The sequence below is a fragment of the Ruditapes philippinarum genome, unplaced genomic scaffold (genome assembly GCF_026571515.1).
Source record: "Ruditapes philippinarum isolate M1 unplaced genomic scaffold, ASM2657151v2 ctg1666_1_1_1_1, whole genome shotgun sequence".
In the NCBI taxonomy this organism is placed as follows: domain Eukaryota; kingdom Metazoa; phylum Mollusca; class Bivalvia; order Venerida; family Veneridae; genus Ruditapes; species Ruditapes philippinarum.
In genome coordinates this window covers 74,756-99,783 of record NW_026852677.1, presented here as the reverse complement: position 1 = coordinate 99,783, position 25,028 = coordinate 74,756, and the positions used below count along the sequence as shown (strand labels likewise).

General features: G+C 33.9%; 1 protein-coding gene across 1 annotated transcript in view; it reads right to left on the bottom strand.

The window, feature by feature from the left end:
* Positions 1-20,393, bottom strand: part of LOC132721012 (adhesion G protein-coupled receptor L4-like) — a 59,017-nt gene extending 38,624 nt beyond the window's left edge. Inside the window, exons 1-2 of the mRNA XM_060705263.1 lie at positions 20,136-20,393; positions 2,254-2,328 (exon numbers count right to left, since the gene is read on the bottom strand). Coding sequence (XP_060561246.1) covers positions 2,254-2,328; positions 20,136-20,196 — 136 coding nt within the window. The 5' untranslated portion in view covers positions 20,197-20,393. The remainder of the gene's footprint in view (positions 1-2,253; positions 2,329-20,135) is intronic.
* Positions 20,394-25,028: the final 4,635 nt, after the last annotated feature.

The window sequence follows — 25,028 nt, the reverse complement described above, 5'->3', positions numbered from 1 at the left end:
ACAATTTTTGGTGTTGGGATCGAAAAGTCTTTTCGTTTTTGCCTGACGTTCAAGCATTCTTTTAGATATGGTTGTCATTTTTTCCGCCGGTTGAACCCGGCGTATATAAAATTGTCCATTCTTTGGTATCCCATACGTTTTAGTCTTTTCACGAGACTACCGGAATGTATTGGAATACTTTTTGAAGCTGATTTTATTTCGTTCTTCCGACATTTGCCCATAATTTCGTCTGTTCTCATTGATGTCATAATGCAAAATGCTCTAAATAAAGTATCGAGCGAAAGTTATACAGTACTTTATGGGAAAATACTTTTAATCTATCCCATCATTATCATCGTCGTCGCCGTCGCTCTCGTCGCTTCTGTCTTTTTCATGATCTTCTATCTTTTTAATGGCGTGGCGTTTTCAAGATCCACATGCGACTTGTAAAACTGACGATCATCAGCGATTGTCTGCGACCAAAACCATTTTTGCAGATTAATTTACCTCTACAACTATCGTAAGACAAGTCATCATTGACAATCGCACGACAGGTCATAAGCAAACGTACGATGGTCTCAAGATTGTGTGGGACTACTTACGACTACCCGTGACCTGTCATGCGATCAACTAAAGCCCCAGTCACATTAGAGCTTACGACCAGTGAAGACCAGTTCACGATCACCAGTGACCTCTGGTCGCGGACAATCTTTAAAACGTCTTACGACGGTCATCGGTGATCTTTGACAGTCGCAGGTTATCTTATTTAGGTCCCACGACCAATTTCAGTCGTAGAGAGGTTTTTGAGCTTGCACAAAAACCTCCTTGCGATCAAACAGGTCGCTAGTGATCTTATAAGGTCTTTAGGCTGTCGCACGATGGTCGTTCGGAAGTGCGACAATCTTACGACAGTCTTTACAAATTGCCACTAGTCACTGATAATCTTAAGTAGTCTTTAGTAATCGTGTGATGGTCGTACGACAAGTTGTAGGTGATCGCATGTTATGTCACGGGTAGTCGTAAGTAATCCCAGGCAATCTTGAGACCATCGTACGTTTACTTATGACCTGTCGTGCGATTGTCAATGATGACTTGTCTTACGATACTCGAAAAAGTAAATTTATTTATGCAAAAATGGTTTTGGTCGCAGACAATCGCTGATGATCGTCAGTTTTACAAGTCGCCGGTGGTCGCAAGTAATCGTAAGCTCTAGTGTGACTGGGGTTTACAACTTTTCTTACGAACGACCATCGCACGATAACTCAAGATTATCAGTGACTAGTGGTAATTTGTAAAGACTGTCGTAAGATTGTCGCACTTCCGAACGACCATCGTGCGACAGCCTAAGACCCTATAAGATCAATAGCCACCTGTTTAATCGCAGGGAGGTGGTTGTGCAAGCTCAAAAACCTCTCTACGACTGAAATTGGTCGTGGGACCTAAATAAGATAACCTGCGACTGTCAAAGATCACCGATGACCGTCGTAAGACGTTTTAAAGATTGTCCCCGACCAAAGGTCAATGGTGATCGTGAACTGGTCTTCACTGGTCGTAAGCTCGAATGTGACTGGGGCTTAACAGAACGGAATGTAGGTAAGGTCAATAACGGAATCTTTCGTTACATAAGGTGTGTCGGACGTCATATGATACAGGAAATGTTTAAGAATGAATTAAAAACTCTGTTTTTATGTTATACAAAGTCTGCTGCGTTGTAATGATCCTATTGTTGAGTTCCTTAAGGGTAGGAATCTGACGTCATGGTAATTTTAAGTATTATAATGGACGCTTCCGTTGTTACTTTAATAGGATGGGTCTGACCTACATTCCGGGTAACACCTCACGAAAACTTATACCGGGGATGCGGTATTGCCCATTGTTCGCACGCCTTTACGCGTGAATGATTCCATTGTTATATAATAGGTCACCAGATGACAGCAGGCTATCAGCTTAGCTGCTAAACTGCTTATTACTGACATTTTCTGAAAGTGTCCGAATTATACTACTCCCATCAAACATGATAATTGTTTTTCAATACAACGCAAGTATGATTTAAGAAGTATGATCCCGATTTCAATGAATTTACTTACATACAAATGTATTTGAAACTCAAAGTGAACGCATTCTAAAACATTTCCTAAATGCTAAATGTGACTATCCCCATCCAAAAAAAAAACGGTCATTTTTCTTGTCATCCAAAACAATGAAAAGTGAGTTCAATTTTCACATTACACTCAATTAAATAATTTACTGAAATGATGATTAGCTGATACCTACGGTATATACATTGAAAGTTTTGTAGATCGCAAATCATGCCCTTTGCAAAAAGGCAGTCTTTATCACTGCTGCAAGCTGAAATAGAAACAATACATATCCAAAACAATGAACTAGATGAAAACCTGAATAAAGCATTTGGAAACAAGATTGCATTTGAGAAAAATGCTATGCAACCGCCTTAAAACAACACTAAATAGTAGTGTAGGAACATATGTTTTTGTTTCTATACAATTGAAGATTGTCATAATGCATATATCACTGACCTACCTAATTCTTATTATCAGATAAGTGGTTAAATTTGTGTTAATCCAATAAAAGATCACAGTAGGAATATATCAACGCACTTGAGTCTAGTGAATTTGGTGGTGAAGGTCATATTTCACACAGCCTAAATTTCATGACTACATCGAAGGACAACACAGTAAGACACTTTGTCATAATCTAGGTCAGCTGATATCAAAGTTTACTTTACATCTTAATCTGTGCACATGGTTCAAATTTCATAGCTATACATCAAAAAACAAGAAAGTAGATCACTGTCCCATTAGGCAAGGCATAATTTTGACCCAAGGGTTTAATTAAAAAAAAATCTTGATACAGGTCCACCAACAACATTTCAAGTCAAATATCTAAGCAGTAGCTTTCTCCCATTTCGAAAAAAATTGTTTTATTTTCTGTTTTTACTACGTGTACATAATGGGAATCACTGCCCCCGGGCAGGGCAAATTTTGACACCAGGGGAAAAATTTGAACAACTTTGATAGAGGACCTATAGATGATATCATATATAGCAAACATTAAAGCTCTATGCCTTGAACCTTCAGACAATTTTTTTTGTACTATATGTACATAATGAAAATCAATGACCCCCAGGGCGGAACTAATTTTGACCCCAGGGCTATAATTTGAACAATCTTAGTAGAAGTTCACTTCACAAAGTCTCATGCCATATATTAAACCTCTAGCCTTTGTCAATTCACAGAAGAAGATTGCTCATGTTTTTACTTTATACATATAAGCAAAACTATCGCCTCTTGGGCAAGGCAATTTTAACACTAGGGGCATGATTAAAACAACTTTAGTAGAGGACCCATAGATGAAATTATATACCAAATATCAAAGATCTAAGCCTGTACCTTTAGACAAGATATTTTTTTACTATATGTACATAGTGGAAATCAATGACCACTGGGGGTGGGGCCAATTTTAACCTCAGGGCTATTATTTGTACAATCTTGCTAGAGGTTCACTTCACAATGTTTCATGCAAAATATCTTAACTCTAGCTTTTGTAAATTTAGAAAAGATGATTTTTAAGTTTTTATTATATACATATAAGTAAAACCTATGGCCCCCGGTGCGGGGTAATTTTGACATTAGAGGCAAAATTTGAACAACTTTGGTAGAGTACCTATAGATGATATCATTTAACAAATTTAAAAGCTCTTAGTCTTGTACCTTCAGACAAAAAGATTTTTTTGATTTTTTACTATATGTATATATCAAAAATCAATGTTCCCCGGGGCGGGGGTAATTTTGACCCGATGGCTATAATTTGAACAATCTTGTTAGAAGTTCACTACACAATGTTTCATGCAAAATATCTAACCTCTTGCATTTTTCAATTTCTAGAGGAAATTCTTTTTAAAATTTTTACTATAATGTTTTACTATAAACATATAAGGAAAACCAATGACCCTCAGGGCGGGGCCGATTTAGACCCAAGGGCTATAATTTCAACAGTCTTGCTAGAGGTTCACTACAAAATGTTTCATGCAAAATATCTAACCTCTAGCATTTGTCAATTACTAGAGGAATTTTTTTTTAAAAAAATTACTATAATGTTTAACTATGTACATAAAGTTAAAATCAATGACCCCGGGGTGGGGCCGATTTTGACCCGAGGGCTATAATTTGAACAATCTGGGTAGAGGTCTACCAGACAATGCCTTATGAAAAATATCTAAGCTCTTCTTAACAAAAAGGTATTTTAAGTTTTTACTATATGTACATATAGTGAAAATCAATGACCCCCGGGGCGGGGCCGATTTTGACCCCGGGGCTATAATTTGAACAATCTTGGTAAGGGTCTACCAGACAAAGCCTTATGCAAAATATCTAAGCTCTATGCCCTTTGGGTCTTTACAAGAAGATTTTTTAAATTGTATTTTTATAATTCTTTTTGTTTGCCATGGCAACCAGATATCGATCGATCGATCGATCGATCGACCTATCTATCTATCTATCCATCCATCCATCCATCCATCCATCCATCCATCCATCTATCCATCTATCTATCTATACTGCCAACCCCTCTTACGAGTGTTGAAGGCAGGAATTTAGTGCACGTCGGATTGTTAGTAAAAGGTGAAAAGAAAAGCTTAAAAAGAAAAGTCCAAACATTGACATGCGTGGAAGGTGAGACTGAAAATGTATTCTAGTCATTGTTAAAATGATAATAGTGAAACAAGATGATAAGAGATAAAATAGTGTCAAAACACTGGGAGTAAGACTAGTACTGCAAACCCACCACTGCCTGTTTGAACTGACTCAAGTTGGGCAGGGTGGCAATGTTACTAGGAAGTTCATTCCATAGTATAATGCTATGAGGGAAGAAAGAGTACTTATGGTAGTTGGAGCATACCTGTATTTGGCGAAGGGATAAGGGGTGCATATGTCTCGTTAATCTACGTGGGGTTTAAATATATGTTGGGAGATTAATTGCAACTAGGTTATGGTATATCTTATAAAACACAAGGTTAGCTTTTAAAAAAGCTAGTAGCGACTCGCTTCGTAATTTTTTCCAGGGGTGCGTCTAAATGTAAAAATGACAGTTCTGTTAGCTGAAGAGACTTCAGCGAACATCAAAATAAAAGTGACATAAAGTTATGGAAGCCAGTTTCACTCAGTTTAACAAAGAGGAATATGAGTATATATGAGGATGCATGTAAACAGATAGAATGAAGTCCCTATGTCTATGCACAATTACTCTATGGCCTTTTGACCTTGACTAAATAAATGTTAGATAGGTAGAATTCATAAAGATGTCTCTTTATACAAAGTTAAGTTGTAATATGATATTTAGTATTGGAATGAGTGACAGACACAAGTTCTAAAGTAAACACAAGTTGTCAATAAATTCAGCCAGAAAAGCCGGGAGGGATCCCGGGAATTAACCAGTCTTAGATGCTTTTCAGATAAGCCAGGATCCTATTAAAACATATAGGGATCCCGGAATTGAACAGTTCAAGAATATAGTTTTCAGAAAAGCCGGGATCGTATTAAAGTATAAAGAGATCCAAGGAATTGGCCAGTACAAGAATATAGTTTTCAGAAAAGCTGGGATCGCATTAAAACATAAAGGGATCCCGGGATTTGACCAATTCAAGAATGTAGTCTTTGATTTTTCCAATTAATTAGGCATATAAATATAAGTATTGTGATTTTTAAGTTTGTTGATAAATAGCTCTAGAAATATATTTATATCCAAAGTTTAATTAATTTAACGTTCATTACATACAATAAAAAAACTTAACGTTTAATGGCCTTTCATTACGACAATAATCAACACAAATATAGTTTATAAGTTTTTCCTCTATATCTTATACGATCCCGGATCCCGGCCAGTCCGGGCGTCCCGGATCCCGGCCAGTAAATATATACACTAAATACCGGAAAGGATAAAATGACCGGAAAAAAGGAAAAAGAAAAAATGCACAGAACCAGGTGTACACTTATGTTAATTAACCAAACGAAAACTTACTACAGAGGAACAGGTGAAATCGCTAAATCAAAAGTCAGTGTTAATATGATTTATTGAAAAGAATTCATGAAAACAAACATTTTTAATCATCATAATATCTTTGCGCTCAAAACAATACTTGCTGCTTTTTAAATATGGCGTGAAAATTGAAGGTTTTTTGACGCTATGTAAGATTAAATTTGATTGGCTAAATAATTTTTGATCCTAGCCCTGATAGATAATTTTTTATAGAAAGCTGGAAGCCAAGCTTCGATTAAATTTGTGGATGTATTCGGAGTTTTAGGTTGTTTCTCAGTAAAATCCTAACGTAATACCGGCTCTCCGTGGCGAGCCGGCATTATCAGTCTACAGTCCAATCAGCGATGTTCAAAGGATCACCAGCCCAGTTCTCCCTGCATGGCTGTGACACTGGAGTGAGGGGAGTAATTCCTTTTAACCCATCTTATTGCACGTCTCTGGATCATCTCAACTTTGTCAATATTGGTTTTAGTGTAAGGAGACCAAATAGTTGAGGCATATTCAACCTGTGGCCGGACCAGGGACTTGTATGCTAGTTCTTTCACTTTCTCATTTTTAGTAATGACATTTCTTTTAATAAAGCCAAGGGATCTGTTTGCATTGGAAGTTATTCGAGATTTATGTGTATTAAAATTAAGGTCAGCAGATAGATCTAGTCCGAGATATTTAGCATTTGTAACAGACTCTAGGACTTGGCCATGGAGCATATATTTGTGTTTAATTATGGTTTTATTTTTGGTGATATGGATGACTTGGCATTTTGAAGGGTTAAACTCCATGTCCCACTGCTTCTCCCACAGAACCATATTGTCTAGATCATGTTGGAGAGTTAGGGGGGGGGGGGTCTGAGGAGGAATTGATGGTTTGGTATACAGCAGTGTCGTCTGAAAATAATCTGACTTTGGATTTAAGGACAGAAGATGGTAGCTTGTTGTTATATAGAAGGAAACAAAGGGGCCCTAGGACAGAGACTTGGGGCACTCCAGAGGTAACTGGAACTTCAGATGAGCAGTTACTATCCACAACTAGTGTCTGTCTTCGGCCAATAAGGAAGGACTGTATCCAGTTTAGAATTTGAGGACAAACACCATGTTCTTGAAGGGTAACTAAGAGTTTAAGATGGTTTACTTTATCGAAAGCTTTGGAGAAGTCAAGAAGTATGAGATCTGTTTGTTTGCCATTTGAAAGGTTGTTCACAAGTTCACATTTCTGCATGGAATGAAATTCTTTGAACAACTTTGGAAGCCCTTCACCCAAGGATCAATCCTACCAAGTTTGGTTGAAATTGGACTAGTAGTTTTTCACAAGAAAGTGTTTTTTAAGTTCACTATTTAATCTATATAACACACACACAAACAAACACACACACACAAGTGAATCGCTATATGCTACCGCATCACAGATGATGTGGTGGCATAAAACTGAAACACGTGAAGTACACGGGACTTAAAACTTTTACGTCAAACTCGAAAAATATATCTGATTGGCTATGATCAGATACCGGGAATATCTAAAAATATGGATTTAAATAAAACAATTGACGCCGCTTATGCTGGAAATTATTCGCTATATAACGATTTATATTCAATGTCAAATTTATGACAAACTTTGCCAATTAACACACGGTTTATACATGACTGTGTAAAAGAAGAGAAAGTTGTGACTTATACGAAGGGCAATCCGATCAAGCAGATGGGTAATTTCAAAGGTTTGTAGATATGTCGAGGAAGGACTTTGTCTCATTCCGACGGAATATAGCTAACTCTTAATCGGGACATATAGCTTACGCGTCCACAATTTAAATAAGCCCTTTCCATGTACAATTTTCTTCCTCCATAATACGGTTCTTTTTTATTGCGTTATATTTTTATTTGAAATAAATTATATGTTTTATATGCAATACTTTTTTAATTGCTCTCCATTTCCATCTTGCACTACTACTAGGTGACTCGTTACAACGAGTGTCTCCGGGGAATGAGATAAAAAGAAAGTTTAAATTTATAAAGAATATGAAAGTCACCTTTATGACATCATACTAAATGGATATCCTGGATAGTAAACAAATACCCAAATTCATCATATGTAATGTAACGAATATCCATCTGTTTAAGTTTGTCAAATGCCATAAATCATAAAGAAGAACATGAGAAGAAAGAAAAAAATGTTTTATAAAATAAATCGTAGGCCTTTCTTAAAATAAGGCGCATATTACAGCGAATATAAATGCCATCATATTTAAGCCGTAAATCTACTTTTGTTATACTTCTCAGTTAGTTATAATAATGATATTCATATTCTATTGAAGTAACACAATATTCCTTAACACGAGGTTTTTTACCAATAACTTTAGTCCATGAATATACGGTAATTAAATATTATATCCTTGGTTTATACTGCCAATTATTTTATCATGTTTTTACCTTTATCAACAAGCCAGACCCTTGCATCTTATGCAATGCAATACCGGCTTTAATTTAAAATTGAGAAATCTTCATTGTGTTTTTGACAAGCGAATCACACGCGCAAAACATTGAATGATTCAGAATTAACATTACTTAAATGAAAGTGACATAAAGCACATGGTAGATAAAGCATTACGTATGATAAGTTTATTGATAACTATGAAAGATGTCCGTTTAAGTTAACAAGAGCTGTCACAGGAGACAGCAAAGCTCGACTAATAAAATACTGGACGCAGTAAGTAAGACAAAACTATGAAAGAAAAATCAATAATGTGTAATCAAGTATTAAGTTATAGTAAAACAATATCATTTGTTAACATAAATTCAAATTGGGGATTATTTGGGAAAAAAAGTACCTAGTGTTATGAACTTTTCACACAAAAATATGTTAAAATTTTAAGAAAAGTTTTTTTGAATTTTTAAAAAAATACCAAAAAATAAAAAGTTATAAAATTTCTTAAAGAAGATCCTAAGTTCAAAGAGAGATAAATCTGAGATAAATATTGCTTCAAGAGTTAAAAGTTACCTTTCTAGCCTGTAATTCTAACAAAGATTTTTTTACTAACGGTATAGTTAAACATTATACTATGTGGACCTGTGACGAAGTTTGTAGAGCACTCTCTTTTCTTTTAGACAACATTTATGTCAGGTTTGGTAATACCCTATTTAAACAGATCATAGGAATTCCAATGGGTACTAATTGTGCACCCCTGGTCGCCGATTTGTTTTTGTACTGCTATGAAAGAGACTTTATGTTGAGTCTCTCTGAAGAGAAACAACAACATGTTATAGTCGCATTTATTAATACTTCCAGATACCTTGATGATATTTTTAATTTAGATCATCCTTATTTTGATCAAATGGTATCTGACATTTATCCGCATGAACAACAACTTAATAAAACGAACTCTTGAAATTTAAGTACATCATTTTTGGATCTTCATATTACTATCAACAACAATTCTAGTCACACGAAAATCTATGATAAAAGAGATGACTTTGACTTTTGTATAGTTAATTATCCACATTTAGATGGAGACGTACCCCATGCAACATCTTACGGGGTTTATGTTTCTCAGTTAATTAGATTCGCTAGAGCTTGTAGCAACGTAAAGGATTTCAACGAGCGGAATATTTTTATTACCAGCAAGCTTCTAAAACAGGGCTACCGCTATCATAAATTACGGAAATATTTTACTAAATTTCACAATCGTAACTTTGATTTAATTTCTAAATTCAATAGTGATTTAAAAACTCTTCTGCGACAAGGGATTAGCCAGCCTGGTTTTTATGGCGATGTGATTTACAAACTTCGTAAGATTTTGGGTCATGGTAATTTTTCTGCTGTTTTTACTAAAATCATTAAACGTTTTATTAAAATAGGTTATGACCTTACTATTTTAAGACATACTGCATGTTTAGTGTTCAACCCTTTTACAGTTGGACACTACGCTTTCCTCTTTTGATTGCATCTGACGGACCAAGTGGGAAACTCTATGATGGATAGCTCGTAAATCCATTTGGGACTGAATTGTCTTAATGTTCGTCTTCTGCCTTACTTCGTCTGGCCCTTTTAGGTGATTTTCTTGTTGCTCTGTCTTCCTCTAGGACATTGAGTACTTTTGTTATGGTCATTGGGATTACTTTTATATGTTTTTACATGATCATTTTAGTGTTTTACTTATTTAACCTTTTGTAACCATGACAACTGTTCGAATTTCACTTGGCGGGGATACATTTTATTTACACTGTCTCGTTTATAGGAACATGGTGGGGCTAAGAGCGAGGTTTGGCGCACCATTAACCGGTTTAAACTCCCCAGCAGTCATTATTATGCTGCTGACCGTTCCAAGGCGGCGCCCCACTGTGTTCCGCAGATGTATGTCTATGTTGTTTCATACTGTTTTGGTGACACTTTTGCTTGTGTCCCTTGTTGTTATTTCGTCTACGGTAAGTATCTTCTCCTTTGCCCCGGATTATTGTTTCTTTGATTACCCCCCCCCCCTTTTCCCCGGTCTCCTGTCCCCTTCCCCTTTGTGGGCCTATTATTATTTTCTTTGAATTCCTAATCAGTTACAAATTATTTATCATTTAATGATTAACCTGTCTTTGTCCTGTCCTTTTTATGTTTGGGGTCCGCCTGGGCTCCTTGCCGTTGGTTCTTGTTGCTGGGTCATATGGGGGTTGCGTTCATTGAACGCCGCCTTTCCTTGTTGATCTTGTTTATCATATTTTATGATTCTTGTCACATAAGATGTAATCGATGACAAAGAATAAGTACATTTATTTGAAGTTTGAGGTACATACCTTTTAAATTAAAGAAGTTATAGTAAACCATAATGTTTTTCAAGTAAACAAATCTAAGTTTATGGGGAGATAATTCTTGCAATCTTGGTGCTAGAGTTATGAACCTTGTCACATAGCATGTGATTATTGATAACAAACATATATTTGAAGTGTGAAGTTGATCTCTTTAGAAATAAAGAAGTAACAGTAAAATATAGTGTTTTTAGGAAAATTCTAAGTTCAAGGAAAGATAAATCTGAAAATATTGGTGCTAGAATTATTGTCACATAAGATGTGGTTGATAAGGATAAGGAAATATATATCTGAAATAGAGAAACACAGAATCCTTTAAGAAAGCCACCCACAGCAAAATTGTAAATGTTGCAGGCTCGGTTTGATAAGACTGTACATGGACGGTACTGGAAAGTGCAAGTAACCGTCTACGCCCTTTACCACCGGCTTAAGCAGGATTCAACAGGAAAAGGGTGAAATTTTGAATTTAGAAACATCCGCAGATGTGTTCATACGGCGGTTATCATGAAACCTTTAATGTGACACAGAAGTGCCATTCCGTGAAAGGGGCGTATGGTCCCTAAGTAAAAGCATGCGTGTGCCCTAAACGAGAAAACAATGGGCAAAACTAAATAAAATGAAATTTTGAAAAGGGATCAGGATTATGAAGCCTGAAGTTTGAAGTTGATACCTTGAGAAATGCAAAAGTTACAGTCAAAAACATTTTACTGCACCAAGACTTTATTCTGGACGCCGACGCCGACGCCGAAGGAGTAGAACAGCTCTCCATATACTTCGTATAGTCGAGCTTACAATCACACAAAGGATTTTACAGTACTTACATGAAACAGTGATGTAACTAACATCTTACGTATATCTCTGCATCCAAATCCAGCTTATTTTTACATGAAGTTATGGTGTTCTTGGGGTCTTTTGAAAGGAAAATTGTATAATTCATCAAGGGACAGGGACTGTTCATGTTCATTTGTAGCGTCCAAAACAGGCACCGCCTGCCTATGCACCAACCCAGTAACTGTGTGATTGTCCAGCTTTGATTTATCTTAATCATATCAATACATATTTATGTTTTGATTCATCTTTCTTTAGAATTAACCAGATACGGAATTACCTTTTTGTAGCGCACGTTTAAACAAAATTGTAATTAAATATGAAAATTTAATTCATAGCGTTTTCCATTCATAACTCCTGTGCAATTTAGAAATTACACAGATGACTAATCTTCTTTTAAAATGCGGGCATATGCTTTTCAGAAAAGAGCTTGTGACATCCATACAAATCTTGGACCCGACTTAGATAGTTCTAAATTGTCTTATTCTTCATCATCTACATCAAGAGTAAATTATATCTAAGAAAACTTAAAAATTCATTGTCTTTTGTTCATTACAACAGACAGATGTTCTCCCGAAAAAGACATATTTTACAAGGTGAACTACAACATTTCGATGACATCATCTTTACAGAAAACGTGACTAAGCAACAATATTGAGTCGGATTCTATCATTTATCAAACATATGCCCTCAACTTTCAGACAGGATAGGGTTGCTGATAATCGTGGTGGAATTCTGGTGTATGTCAAAAGTAATATACCTCGAAATTAGATAAAATCTGGAAACAAAGTTATCCCTCGGAAGCATTAATCACAACAAAATTACAAGAAAATTGGTGACTCGGTTTGATTGAGTGTGAAAATGATAAATAAAATCTAACAATCAAATAATGAAGTACACTGAAATAAATATTAAACAATAAGAAACAAAAAAACTTACTGACTTAGGACTGCTAAATCTGAATATACCAGAAATTGTCGGAACAAATTAAAAGCCAACATTTAAACGAGTGTGATTACTGAAAAATGATCAAGCGATGTATTAGCCCAACAGTAAATAGTTATGGTAAATATGAAATGATAATGGCCGCTTGATGCATATGACACTCAAAAAACTAACTTACTTAATAATATTTTCCAATTACAGTCGTCACATGATTATAAGAATAAACATATCCCTAACTCTATAGTCAATCCAAATAATAACAATACTAACGTAGCACAATACATATAACAAAAGAAGAGATTCAGGACACTCTCAAAACACGCAATGAAAGCAAATCGTCAGGACCTGATAATATTAAAAAAGATAATTCTAAATAAAAACTGTCTAGAGAACTTGCTGAACCTTTCTGTCATCTATCTAATATATTAATAAAAACTTCCTAAGTCCCGTCATAATGGAAGCTTGCCAATGTCTGTACAGGGTACAAAAATGACCCAACAATCGTTTCTAGACCTATATCACTCATAAACACAGTTAGATAAAATTTAGAAACAATTTACAAAAAAAATTCAGCTTTTTGGTTTCAAATAACACCATAATTATTTGCAATCTAGTTTTGTTCCAAATGATTCCACAACCAATCAAGTTGTTTATATATGTAATAAATTTTGTAAATCCTTGATGAAGGCAAACAAATAAGAGCTGTTTTCTGTGATTTATCTAGAGCTTTGATCGTGTTTGGCTCAGAGGTTGCATTTGTAAGTTTGACTTTACTAGAATAAATTGTGTGTTATTCAAATGGTTTCATTTGGTTTCGCGATGATGTCCCTGAAATGAAACAGAGAATGGTTCGTCATGGTGGTTCACCACAAATGGCTAGAGTGTCATCTTATGTCAATTCCTTTTCCTTATTTATATAAACGATAGTTTCCTTGACATAGACTCATATATCAGACTTTTTGCAGATGATACACGTTTGTATATTATCGTTGACAATCCAACTACTGCTGCTGCAACTTTAAACTCAGTTCTTAAAAAATTTACTGAAAAAGCAAATAGATTGCTTGTAATTTTTAATCCAGATAAAACTAAATATGTGATATTTTCCCCTAAGAATAATAATCATAAACATATTCTTCCTTTCTTTTGTATGAATGGAGTACAAATAAATGAGGTGACCACTCATAAATATCACACATATGATGAAAATTGGCATACAAGTGTACTAAATATATTACAAAATATGGCAACCACTTAATATTGCGAGATCTTTAAAAATATTTCTATCGCAGGTCACGTAAAACAATTTCTTTCTTTTATTCGGCCTTTTCTTGAATATTTAGATGTAGTTTGGAATAATATAACTCAACCAGACGAAATTGATCTAGAAAAGGATCAAACTTGCAACCTGCTGAATTATAAATGGTACATAAAAAGCTTGTTTCTTTCTCAAATCTGTATGGAGATACTTTTTTATAACCTCTTAAAGTAAGACGCTTCAAACACAAACACATTCTGCTATATAAAATGTTCAAGCACATATTGCCACAATTTATTTCATCTATGGTTCCCAACACAGTAGGACAAACTTCAGTACACAACTTAAGAAATGCAACACTAGAAGTAGTTTATGTCAAACCCAACTCAAATATATCAGTGTGGTGCAATTCATGTCATACTGTTTAAAAATGAAAAACTGGTATTGAAGTTATCCATGTTTATGATTTACAACTTCGCGTCCGAGTTCGAACATTTCTGCGCAAATAAAGTTTTCCATAGATTTAGATACGATTAAAGTATATATTTCTGTTTGTGTATGCCTTTTCCCATATTTTGCAAAAGAAGCAAGAAAATAATATTCCAAAACGGCTGCACAGTAACACAGTATTCGAACGTGACCTAGAAATAATCAAAACAAAGTTTCATACCAATTGTCATGAAATTTGGATCAAAACAGTAGCCACTAGAGTGTTAACAAGGTTTTTCTATTTTTTAACTCATGTGACATAGTTTAACATCCGAGATTATCCATGTTCAAACTCATCCAAGCAATTATCTAAACAAGCATTCTGACCAAATCTGATAACAATTGAGTCAAACATGTGACCATCATAGTGTTAAAAAGGTGTTTCCTTATTTGGGCGATGTGACCTTGTTTTTGTCTCCAGGTAACCGATATTCAAACGTCACATAGAAATCACCAACACAAACTTTCAGACCAATTTCCAGAATATTTTGATCAAAATAGTAGCAATGAAAGTGTAAACAAAATATTTCTATTTTTAGCTCCTATGACCTAGTTTTTTCATTTGAGTTGACCCATGTTCAAAGTCATCTAAGCAATTACTTGGACAAGCATCCTGACCAAAATGATGACAATTCAGTCCAAACTGTGACCACTAGAGTGTTAACAATATTTTCCATATTTCTGCGGTCTGACCTAGTTTTTAACCCCAGGTGACCCATATTCAAAATTGACCTAGAAATCATTTAAACAAAGTTTTAGAGCAATTTCCAGTTTATTTGAAGCAAAACAGAAGCCACTAAAGTGCTAACAAGATTTTTCTATTTTTTGTTCCTGTGACCGAGATGTCATCCAAGCAAATACCTTAACAAGCATCCTGACCAAGTTTGATGACAATTGAGTCAAAAAATATGACCACTAGAGTGTTAACAAGGTTTGGCGATGCGACCTAGTTTTTGACCCTAGATGACCGATATTCAAACTTGACCTCGAAACATCAAAACATTCTTTCAGATCAATCTCCAGAATATTGGATAAAAACAGTATCCACTAGAGTGTTAACAAGATTTTTCTATTTTTAGCTCCTGTGACCTAATTTTTCATCCGAGATGTTCTATGTTCGAACTCATCCGACCAATAACCTAGTCAAGCATCCTGATAAAGTTTGATGATGATATTGTGACATAAATATGATCACTAGTGTTAGCGAACATATGTGAACGGACGATGGACATTCAACGATCCTAAAAGCTCACCTTGCAGCTAACTCAGGTGAGCTAAAAACTTAAATGTCCACTATATATTTATCAAATACACAACTTTAAGATTATTTAAAGCGCAAATAATAGTTTTCATTGACACGTCTATAGTGTAACGCTTACACTATGTTTTATACATGAGGTAAAGTAATGTCAAGGGCTTGATGCAGCAAGACAATAGTATTTATTAAAACAAATTCGGCAGTTCTTCAAATTTGAAACAGCTAAAATACTGTGTGTTTAAAACCAGTTGTCCCAAAAAAGAATTAAAGTTGGATATTGACAATTATGATAAAAAAGTGGAAAGAGAAAGAGCAGTCCATTACCCTTTATATAAATTGAGTTCTTATAACATAGTAGTCATGTATGGACTGTCCTTATCTTCTTCATTTCAAATAAAGCTTATGATTCAAAAAGAAGGGAGGTTGATTGTCTTTAATAATATATACAAATATTGAGGAAGATAAAAAAGTTGTCTTATCATAAAACGGAACACTTTATCTTTATATATAATAAATTTCGTGGTACATAGATGTTCAGGCTATTTCTAATATTATTAAAATATACTCTTTTTTCGGAGGAAACTAAAAGACAGGGTTCTATGAATACATATTAGTAATACACGTAGATATACAGTCATGTTAGTTGGTTTTTTAGCTCACCTGTCACAAAGTGACAGGGTGAGCTTTTGTGATCGCTTTTCGTCCGGCGTCCGTCCGTCCGTCCGTCCGTCCGTCGTCCGTCGTCCGTCCGTAAACCTTTACTTTAAATGACATCTCCTCATAAACCACTTAGCCAATTTCATCCAAACTTCACAGGAATATTCCTTTGGTGGTCACCTTTAAAAATTGTTCAAAGAATTTAATTCCATGCAGAACTCTGGTTGCAATGGCAACCGAAAGAAAAAACTTTAAATATCTTCTTTTAAAAAAACATAAGAGCTAGAGCTTAGATATTTGGCATGAAACATCTTCTAGTGAGTGTCTACCAAGTTTGTTCAAATAAAAGCCCTGGGGTCAAAATTGGCCCCGCCCCGGGGGTCATTGATTTTACCTATATGCATATAGTAAAAACTTAAAAAATCTTCTTTTAAAGAACCCAAAGAGCTAGAGCTAAGATACTGAGCATGAAACATGTTCTAATGGGTGTCTACCAAGTTTGTTCAAATAAAAGCCCTGGGGTCAAAATTGGCCCCGCCCCGGGGGGTCATTGATTTTCCCTATATGCATATAGTAAAAACTTAAAAAATCTTCTTTTAAGAACTCAAAGAGCTATGGCTAAGATATTGAGCATCAAACATGTTCTTATAGGTGTCTACCAAGTTTGTTCAAATAAAAGCCCTGGGGTCAAAATTGGCTCCGCCCCAGGGGGTCATTGATTTTCCCTATATGCATATAGTAAAAACTTAAAAAATCTTCTTTTAAAGAACCAAAAGAGTTAGAGCTAAGATATTTAGCATGAAACATGTTATTATAAGTGTCTACCAAGTTTGTTCAAATAAAAGCCCTGGGGTCAAAATTGGCCCCGCCCAGGGGGGTCATTGATTTTCCCTATATGCATATAGTAAAAACTTAAAAAATCTTCTTTTAAAGAACTCAAAGAGCTATGGCTAAGATATTTAGCATCAAACATGTTCTTATATGTGTCTACCAAGTTTGTTCAAATAAAAGCCCTGGGGTCAAAATTTGCACCGCCCCGGGGGTCATTGATTTTCCTTATATGTGTATAGCAAAAACTTAAAAAATCTTCTTTGAAAAAACCCAAATAGCTAGAGTTAAGATATTAAGCATGAAACATCTTTTAGTGAGTGTCTACAAAGTTTGTTCAAATAAAAGCCCTGGGGTCAAAACTGGCCCGGCCCCAGGGGTGTCATTGTTTTTAACTATATGTGTATAGTAAAAACTTAGAAAAAAATCTTCTTTTAAAAAGCCCAGTGAGCTAGAGCTTAGATGTTTAGCATGAAACATCTTCTTATGGGTGTCTACCAAGTTTTGTGCAAATAAAAGCCCTTGGTTTAAATTGGCCCTGCAACGTTTGGGGGGGTTGGGGGGCCTATATACAGGTGAGCGACCTCAGGGCCATCATGGCCCTCTTGTTTGTTGTAGTTTTTTATGATGGCTGATTTTAAATATTTTTAGAATGTCATTCGTGTTTGGAAGAATGTTCTTTCGCTGTATTCTTAATTAGCATCATCCGTTATTCATATGTTTATACTGGGGAAAAAATGAGAAAAAAACGGTCTTATACTTAATATGAACTATACTCTCACTGAAAGTAATATTTTTGGAAAGAAAACTGCAGAAGTTGACTTTGATTCGATTTGCAACAATAATATAATCGTCGCATATATCCCATAATGCAGAATTGTTAAAATAATGCAGGATTGTGCAAAGTCAGACATAGTTGTGGAAATAGTTGCCGAAAACCAGAATCTTATGAAGCTACTATATAGTTCGGCAATTGTGTTAGGTTTACCGAAATGCAAACTATAAAGAAAGGCTAAATGTGCGCTATTGTACTCATTGATATCCTTCAACGCCAGAACAGAAGCCAGTTCGTTTTTCTCACAAATAATCTGGAATATATATTATGAGGGTCCTTACAGCCGTATGCGCTAATTTATTTCAATTAAAGATGAAATGTACTTAAAAATATATATCGACCCTTTTTCCTTATCAAATGGTCATTAACCCCCCCCCCCCGATATAAATTTGCACAATTCAGCGTAATTTTTCAAAATTTCTGCGTTTACAGTTCATATTGTGTAATGCACGAGTTTCTCGACTTCACATATTTTCTATTGTATTGAAAACAATAGAACAAAAACAGGTCGGTATATATTTGCAGACCTGTTAAGCGGTCGGTAAGGGATTTACTAGACCGCTTTTAACAAAAGAGTCGGTAGGTAAGTGATATTTACTAGACCGCTTTTAAAAAAGAGCCGATAGGTAAGAGGGGTTATTTTAATAAGTGACAACAACTAAATGTATCCATGACTTGCACGTGAAAGTACATCTATAACATTATTGATTTTTCTATCCAACAGTTTTATTTTAGCAGGAGCAATACTATATAAATAAGCAGGTCATTTTAATGCCTATTGTTTTGTTATTGTTGTAAAGATGTCTGAGTTGCATTGTGATTTGATATAGGGCAAAATTCACGGGTGATTGGATACATGCACGCTAGAAATAACAACGGATCTAGATTAAGTTTCTGGAGAAATGCCCTTCCATAATTGTTCAATTTCCAGGTGAAAGTCAATGTTTAAAGAATGTAGAACTATTGTTAAGGATTATACCCTCCCTTGGCGGCCCAGTTTTGCTACTTCTGAAAAAGACATCAGCACTGTCAAAGACATAATTGATGAAGATGCAAGATGTACCGTGGAGGAGATATGTGACATATAGGACCCTAGTTCATCATATGTGTTTTCTTGAAAGAAAAGTTTAAGCTAAGAAAAGTGTGCGCCTTTTTGATCCTGCATTTGCAAACTTCTGACTAGAAAAAGGAGAGTGCTGAAAAAGTCTCGTGCTTATTGACTAAGTTCAAAGATTGAGATCCTAGACGCATGAAAGAAATTGCCACATGAGGTTTAAACGTGGCTTAATTTGTTAAAGCCTAAGAATAAAATCTGTAACAGAATGTTGGTGTGTGAAAACAGCGATCGACGTAGCAGGAAAGTGAAAAGGTTTATGTAGATTCCATATTTTGACGATGATGGAATAGAGACCAGTGTAGATGTACCTGACAGGGGTAGTGTTACTGGAATATTTTATATTAACCATGATCTCACTGCTCTAAATAATCAATGCGCATCGGTCAGCCTTGACTGAAGCTTATTTAGAGGAGCAGATAATTTAGGTATTTACTACATCCCGCCTTTAGTACTGACAAATATCCTGTGAATTTTGGTTTAGTCCATACATCAAAATTTTGCCTTCGCTGTCGCCGGTTCAAAACCCGTTGTGACGTCGGAAGCACTCTCTACCAGTGTTTAACAGTGTACCTAAGGAACAGTTCAAAACTGCTTTCGGAATGAGTTCTGAAGCTGAAAAAGTGTGTAATGGGCCATGTTGAATCTTTAAATGGACCTACTTATCATTTTTCACAGGTATTACTTATTAAAATAACGCGCTGCCATTAACACTTATATGAAAATGCCCCTCGTATAACTGTTAACGTTTGCAATCACAGATTATTTTTAGATATATTCGAGTGAAGTTTTGATATGCCAAAGCAACAATAACAACAACAACTCATGAGGTGTACGAGTATGTTTTCTCATTTTTAGTTGAGAAAACAGCTTTACTTTAGTGTTTCTTCATTAATATCTAGAGATTACTATGCAACCGAATGAAGAACTCTATCAAAATATATTATCACGAACAAAAAACCTAAAAATTGTCAAAGCAAGAACAATACAATGAATTTTATTAAAACAGTAAAGATTGCACAATTAATGCGCAAGAAAAGCTTTTCTTCCCATCAAAATTATATATTATTTTTGTTAACATTTACAAATGTGAAATATTTGAGAATTACCTTTTGCATTTATTCCACGGAGGATTATGTAAACGATGTATATTCGAAACAAAAACTCCATATCTCTTATGTCCTTGTGTTTATTTTTGTTTAATTCCGCTATTTCGACCCGTTTCAAACACTTGAATTATTTTATTTTTAAAATAAGCAGATCAGTAAAGTGTTAGATAAAGTATGTGTGAACTACGTTACATAGCATATACAATATATTTAAATAAAAGCGTCTCTTGTTTCTGTTTACATGACGATAGGCATGAAAAGTTATGCGTCGAAATACCTTTATCATCATATTATTCAATGTAATAGTATATAAATGGAACATTAATATTCACAATGAGAAATTATAATCCCCTAAATAAACCAAAATTACGGAAAAAAAGTATGCGAACAGAATTAAAAGTTTTACTGACGCAAAAGAACAGGACGTTCAAGTTACTTTGTTTCACAATGTTTAAATTTCCCTGTGAAATTCAAAAGCCTTAAACAATTAATTTTGAATATAAATCAACTGGGATACCTGAAGGGAATTGATGTGCACAAGACTATAATTATATACAGTCCTCATAAAATATTCAAAATGTTATTTTTTGCTTATCATGACCCTGTCAGGTAAGGCATTGAATTTTTTTCATACTTTTCATTGCGATCTCTAAAATCCGCAATATTTTGTTTTGATTCATTCTTTGTAAAAAGTCTAGTTTGAGCAAAAAGACTCGTTTGAAAATTGCTTTCACTTGCCGCGATTTTTTATGAGACCGTTGTGGAGGAACAAAACGTTGCGGCCTATTATTGTACCCTTCGAAATTTTCGTAGAATTTCTACAACACTTGACAAAAATGTCGCGGATTTCTTTCTGTTCCTCGACTTTTTATAGACAAAAGAGGGATAAAATTTAGAGTCAAACCCATGACCTTTACGGCCACTGGAGCCAAAATGTTCCTTGCTGTTGTAAGATATCGAGGTAAATACGTTCCCTATGACATTTTAAAATAAAAAGATAAAATGTCTCACGGGTTTGAAATGGCCGCATTTAGCTAACTTTTTCATTAACACGCCTGTATTTTCGTTAGATTTGTGTAACGATAATGTCGAACCGTTACAATAGAACTAAATAGAGTATGTCTGTGACTTTGGGCAAGATAAACAATATTTTATCGAGTGAGCTATACAAATAGTATTCTCATGAGTGGCTGCCCCGTGTGAGAAAACTCTCGTGAAGTTCATGAGAAGAAATACAATTACATCTTATACACACAAAAAAGATCTATTTTTTGTTTTCTTTTTGATGCTTTAATATGATTTAAAGTCATATTTATTCAATATTTACTTGAATACTCACTGATTTCCCCAATTACGGACGAAATTCTTATAGATTTTTGAAGACTGGAGCTCAAAAAAGAAGTTCAGAAAATCAACATTAGATGGCGATGATATTACTAATTTTTAACAAAAATCATGAATAATAATTTCATATATAAAACAAACCAATCTAGATGATGAAAAAGGTACACGACGTCGTTAAGCAATTATCAACCAGGCGTATGCATTTATTTGTGTTGTCCGTACCGCCTTTTTCAAAGTTATCTTTTGGCGTGGGGATTAGGTTAAAATTGGTTTGATATAGAGGAATTTTCTTTGAGTTTGCTAATTTAACTCTATTATAAAGACCAGAAAATGTATGAGGATTGTTACAAACAAAATGGTTTTGTTTTACTTCTGCCCGTGGGTAATGTAATAAAGCTAAACTTAAAAAATAGTTTTTTTTCTTTTAATGTAATACATTTGTTCAAAAAGTTAAATAAATATGATAAATAAAAAGCGCCCTTATTTCATAAAGTTCATATATACGACTTTATATTAAAGTATAAAGTAGCAAATTAGACTGTTGATTAAATTTAATTATTTTTGTTTATTAGAAAAAAAATATTCAGCATAATAATAATCAAATAGGTGCATAGATTGCATTTTCTGAATAAAATAATATAACATTTACCAAAAAAATTAATAAAGTAATCATAAAGTATTTTCATTTCGCAAAAATATTCAGCATAATAATAATCAAATAGGTGCATAGATTGCATTTTCTGAATAAAATAATATAACATTTACCAAAACAATTAATAAAGTAATCATTAAGTATTTTCATACCGCAAAGTATCATAAGTAAACGGTGCGTGACTTTTAACCGTTTCTTTACTTTATACATTATATAAATCATAACAAATGAACACAATCAAATCAACAATTACATAAAAGCATGAAACTACGATCTTCAAACACTTTTTTTCCGGGACTTAATTCGTAATGTTTACTTATATTATTTCGTTTTTTACGAAATATTATTAAGTTTTTACGAAATATTATTTCGTTTTACCAAATATTAATACGTAATTACGTAATATAAATTCTTTTTTATGAAATCTTATTTCTTTTAACGAAATAATAATTCGTTTATACCCTCTTTATATTCCACCTTTATGATAGCTTTTTAATTTTTGAAAATTTCTCAATTTTACAAAATATCACATAAGTTTCTAAAATTATAACAAAAGGCCTTTTCCCAAAATAGCTGGATAAGGCCATGTATGATTTATACAGTAATGTCATTAAAACATTGACTGTCACGACAGACCCGAAAATCAGTAGGGGTCATCTTTTGGCCAGGGTCTCACTAGTTTCTTCCTTCATTAAATAAAAAGAAAGTAAATGCCATAGGTATTAAGTTATTTGGCCGACAAGAACGAAGCTATTGTTGCTATAGTGATTGCGTGTACTCACAGAATCTATCTCGTAAAAAAGAACTATAAATTCGTATTTACAAAATGATGTTTTGCTTTTACGAATTATTCTTTCGAAATTAGGAAATGATATTTCGTAAAACGAGTTAACATTTTTTATTTACGAAAAAAATCGTCTTTACGAATTAAGTCCCAGAAAAAAAAGTGTTGAAAATGTCACATAAGCGGCACCGTATCAAACAGATAAATGTTAAGTTCTTTTGCAAAGCTGATATTATCTTAATAAATTATTTTCTTTTACCGTATGCATAATAACAGAACGCGTTAGCAGTTTGATTAAAATTAATCAGGAGAAATTACTTTTATGTTGATTATAATTTGTTTATATCTGGTAATAAGCCCAGTGTTTAGAAAATTCTATCTTCATCTAAAAATGGTACAAAGTAACATAACTTATTCACAGATGATCATGTCAACTACAAGATTCAACCCATGTCCCTGGCAATGCCATGCCGAATTCAAACTTTGCAGATGAAACAGTATAAGTAAGAATTTCAAACCATCTGTAGGAGCGTTCATGAGACGGTGATCACTGGATTAACAATTCTGGTAAAATCCAATTATCATTGAAAACATAATAACAGGCAAAGAACATTATGAAAAGTAAAGTCCATGACAGTTTTTGTTTTGATTTATGAACATATCAACTTTTTATATTTCTCTTATATTTCTTACCATGATAAGTTATTGATATTTGTATAAAATGAGTAGCATTATAGGTAAAAAAGCAATTGTACATGCTTTGATATTTTTTTTGTTATCTTATACTACCGACTACAGAAGTGACACAAACAGAACAATGTTGCACTACACTCATGTCACATTGCATTTACTAGTCTTTTCTTGACTAAAAACGTTTCAAATACAAAACCAAACTAATTAGTGCAATACCAGACGAGTAGTATATTTAAGTAGAAGTGTAGCCGGGTTATTTCACATGTAAAAGAACAACAATTTAAGAAACATGTCTCGAGATCTAAAAGTAAAAGATCTAGGAATTCATTTCTAAATTCAATACAAATATAACTGATAAAATGTCAGCTTAATACATGTTTATCTACTTGTTTTGATATTGCAAATGAAAATACCATATACTTGTTAAAACATGTTAAAACGTTCCAAAATAATTATCAAAACTTCTGTACAAACTAGTGAAACTTGCAACCAAAATATAATCCATTAACCATGATACAAACTCGATTTCTATTTCAAACTACGTAAACCGTTCGAAAGTGAGGAAGTTGTCGATTTGACGTTTGCGTATAAATGTACAACATCTTATTGTTAAATAGAAGGTAACCTTTAATATTTCTTTCCCCCTTTCTAGCATGAAAACTGTTCCAAATCTGTATATGTTGTTTAACATTATCTAACATCTTACAACTTTCCAGAATAAAGGATGATATGAATAAGCGTTTATCAAAACAAGGTACGTAATTTACAAAAGTTTAAACTGATTTTATTACTGTTCTTTACGAGAATTTGATCATGAGAATATTATATTCGTGTAAGTTCATAAGAAAAATTCTTGAATTCTTTGAAAAAGAATATCATGGCAGTCTATCATGATAATAAATTCAGAATTGAAGCTTCACCCATTCAATATCATCTATACATTGAATATGCATAGCGCGATTAAGAGGCTGAATTTATAACTTTTACAAAACAATGATTGTTATCGGTCGAGAAAAATAACTAAAGAATTGCTATTTTTTTATCAATGAATGAATGTTGCCTCTAATCATGTCTGAACACAATACAAAAATTGTTCCTTACAATTCTGAAATTAATTATAGCTTTTGTTATCTATTGATTATCTGTACAATTTAAAACATTTTTTAAGAAAATGTTTAAGAGTTGATAAATATGAAAAGAAAATATTTTGATATTTAAGAGTGCTTAGGAAATCATACACCGGGCTGTTGTATAAAATGTCAATAAAAGAAACATAAAGTATGATAATCCTATTATTTATAGAATTCTTTTTTTAACCCCGGGCTTCAGGTAATTGAACCGTTCGTCCGTCAGAATGTCATTCTGTCCGTACGAGGTAAAACAAAGCAATTTGATTGTTCTTCCAGTAACAATGGTTTAA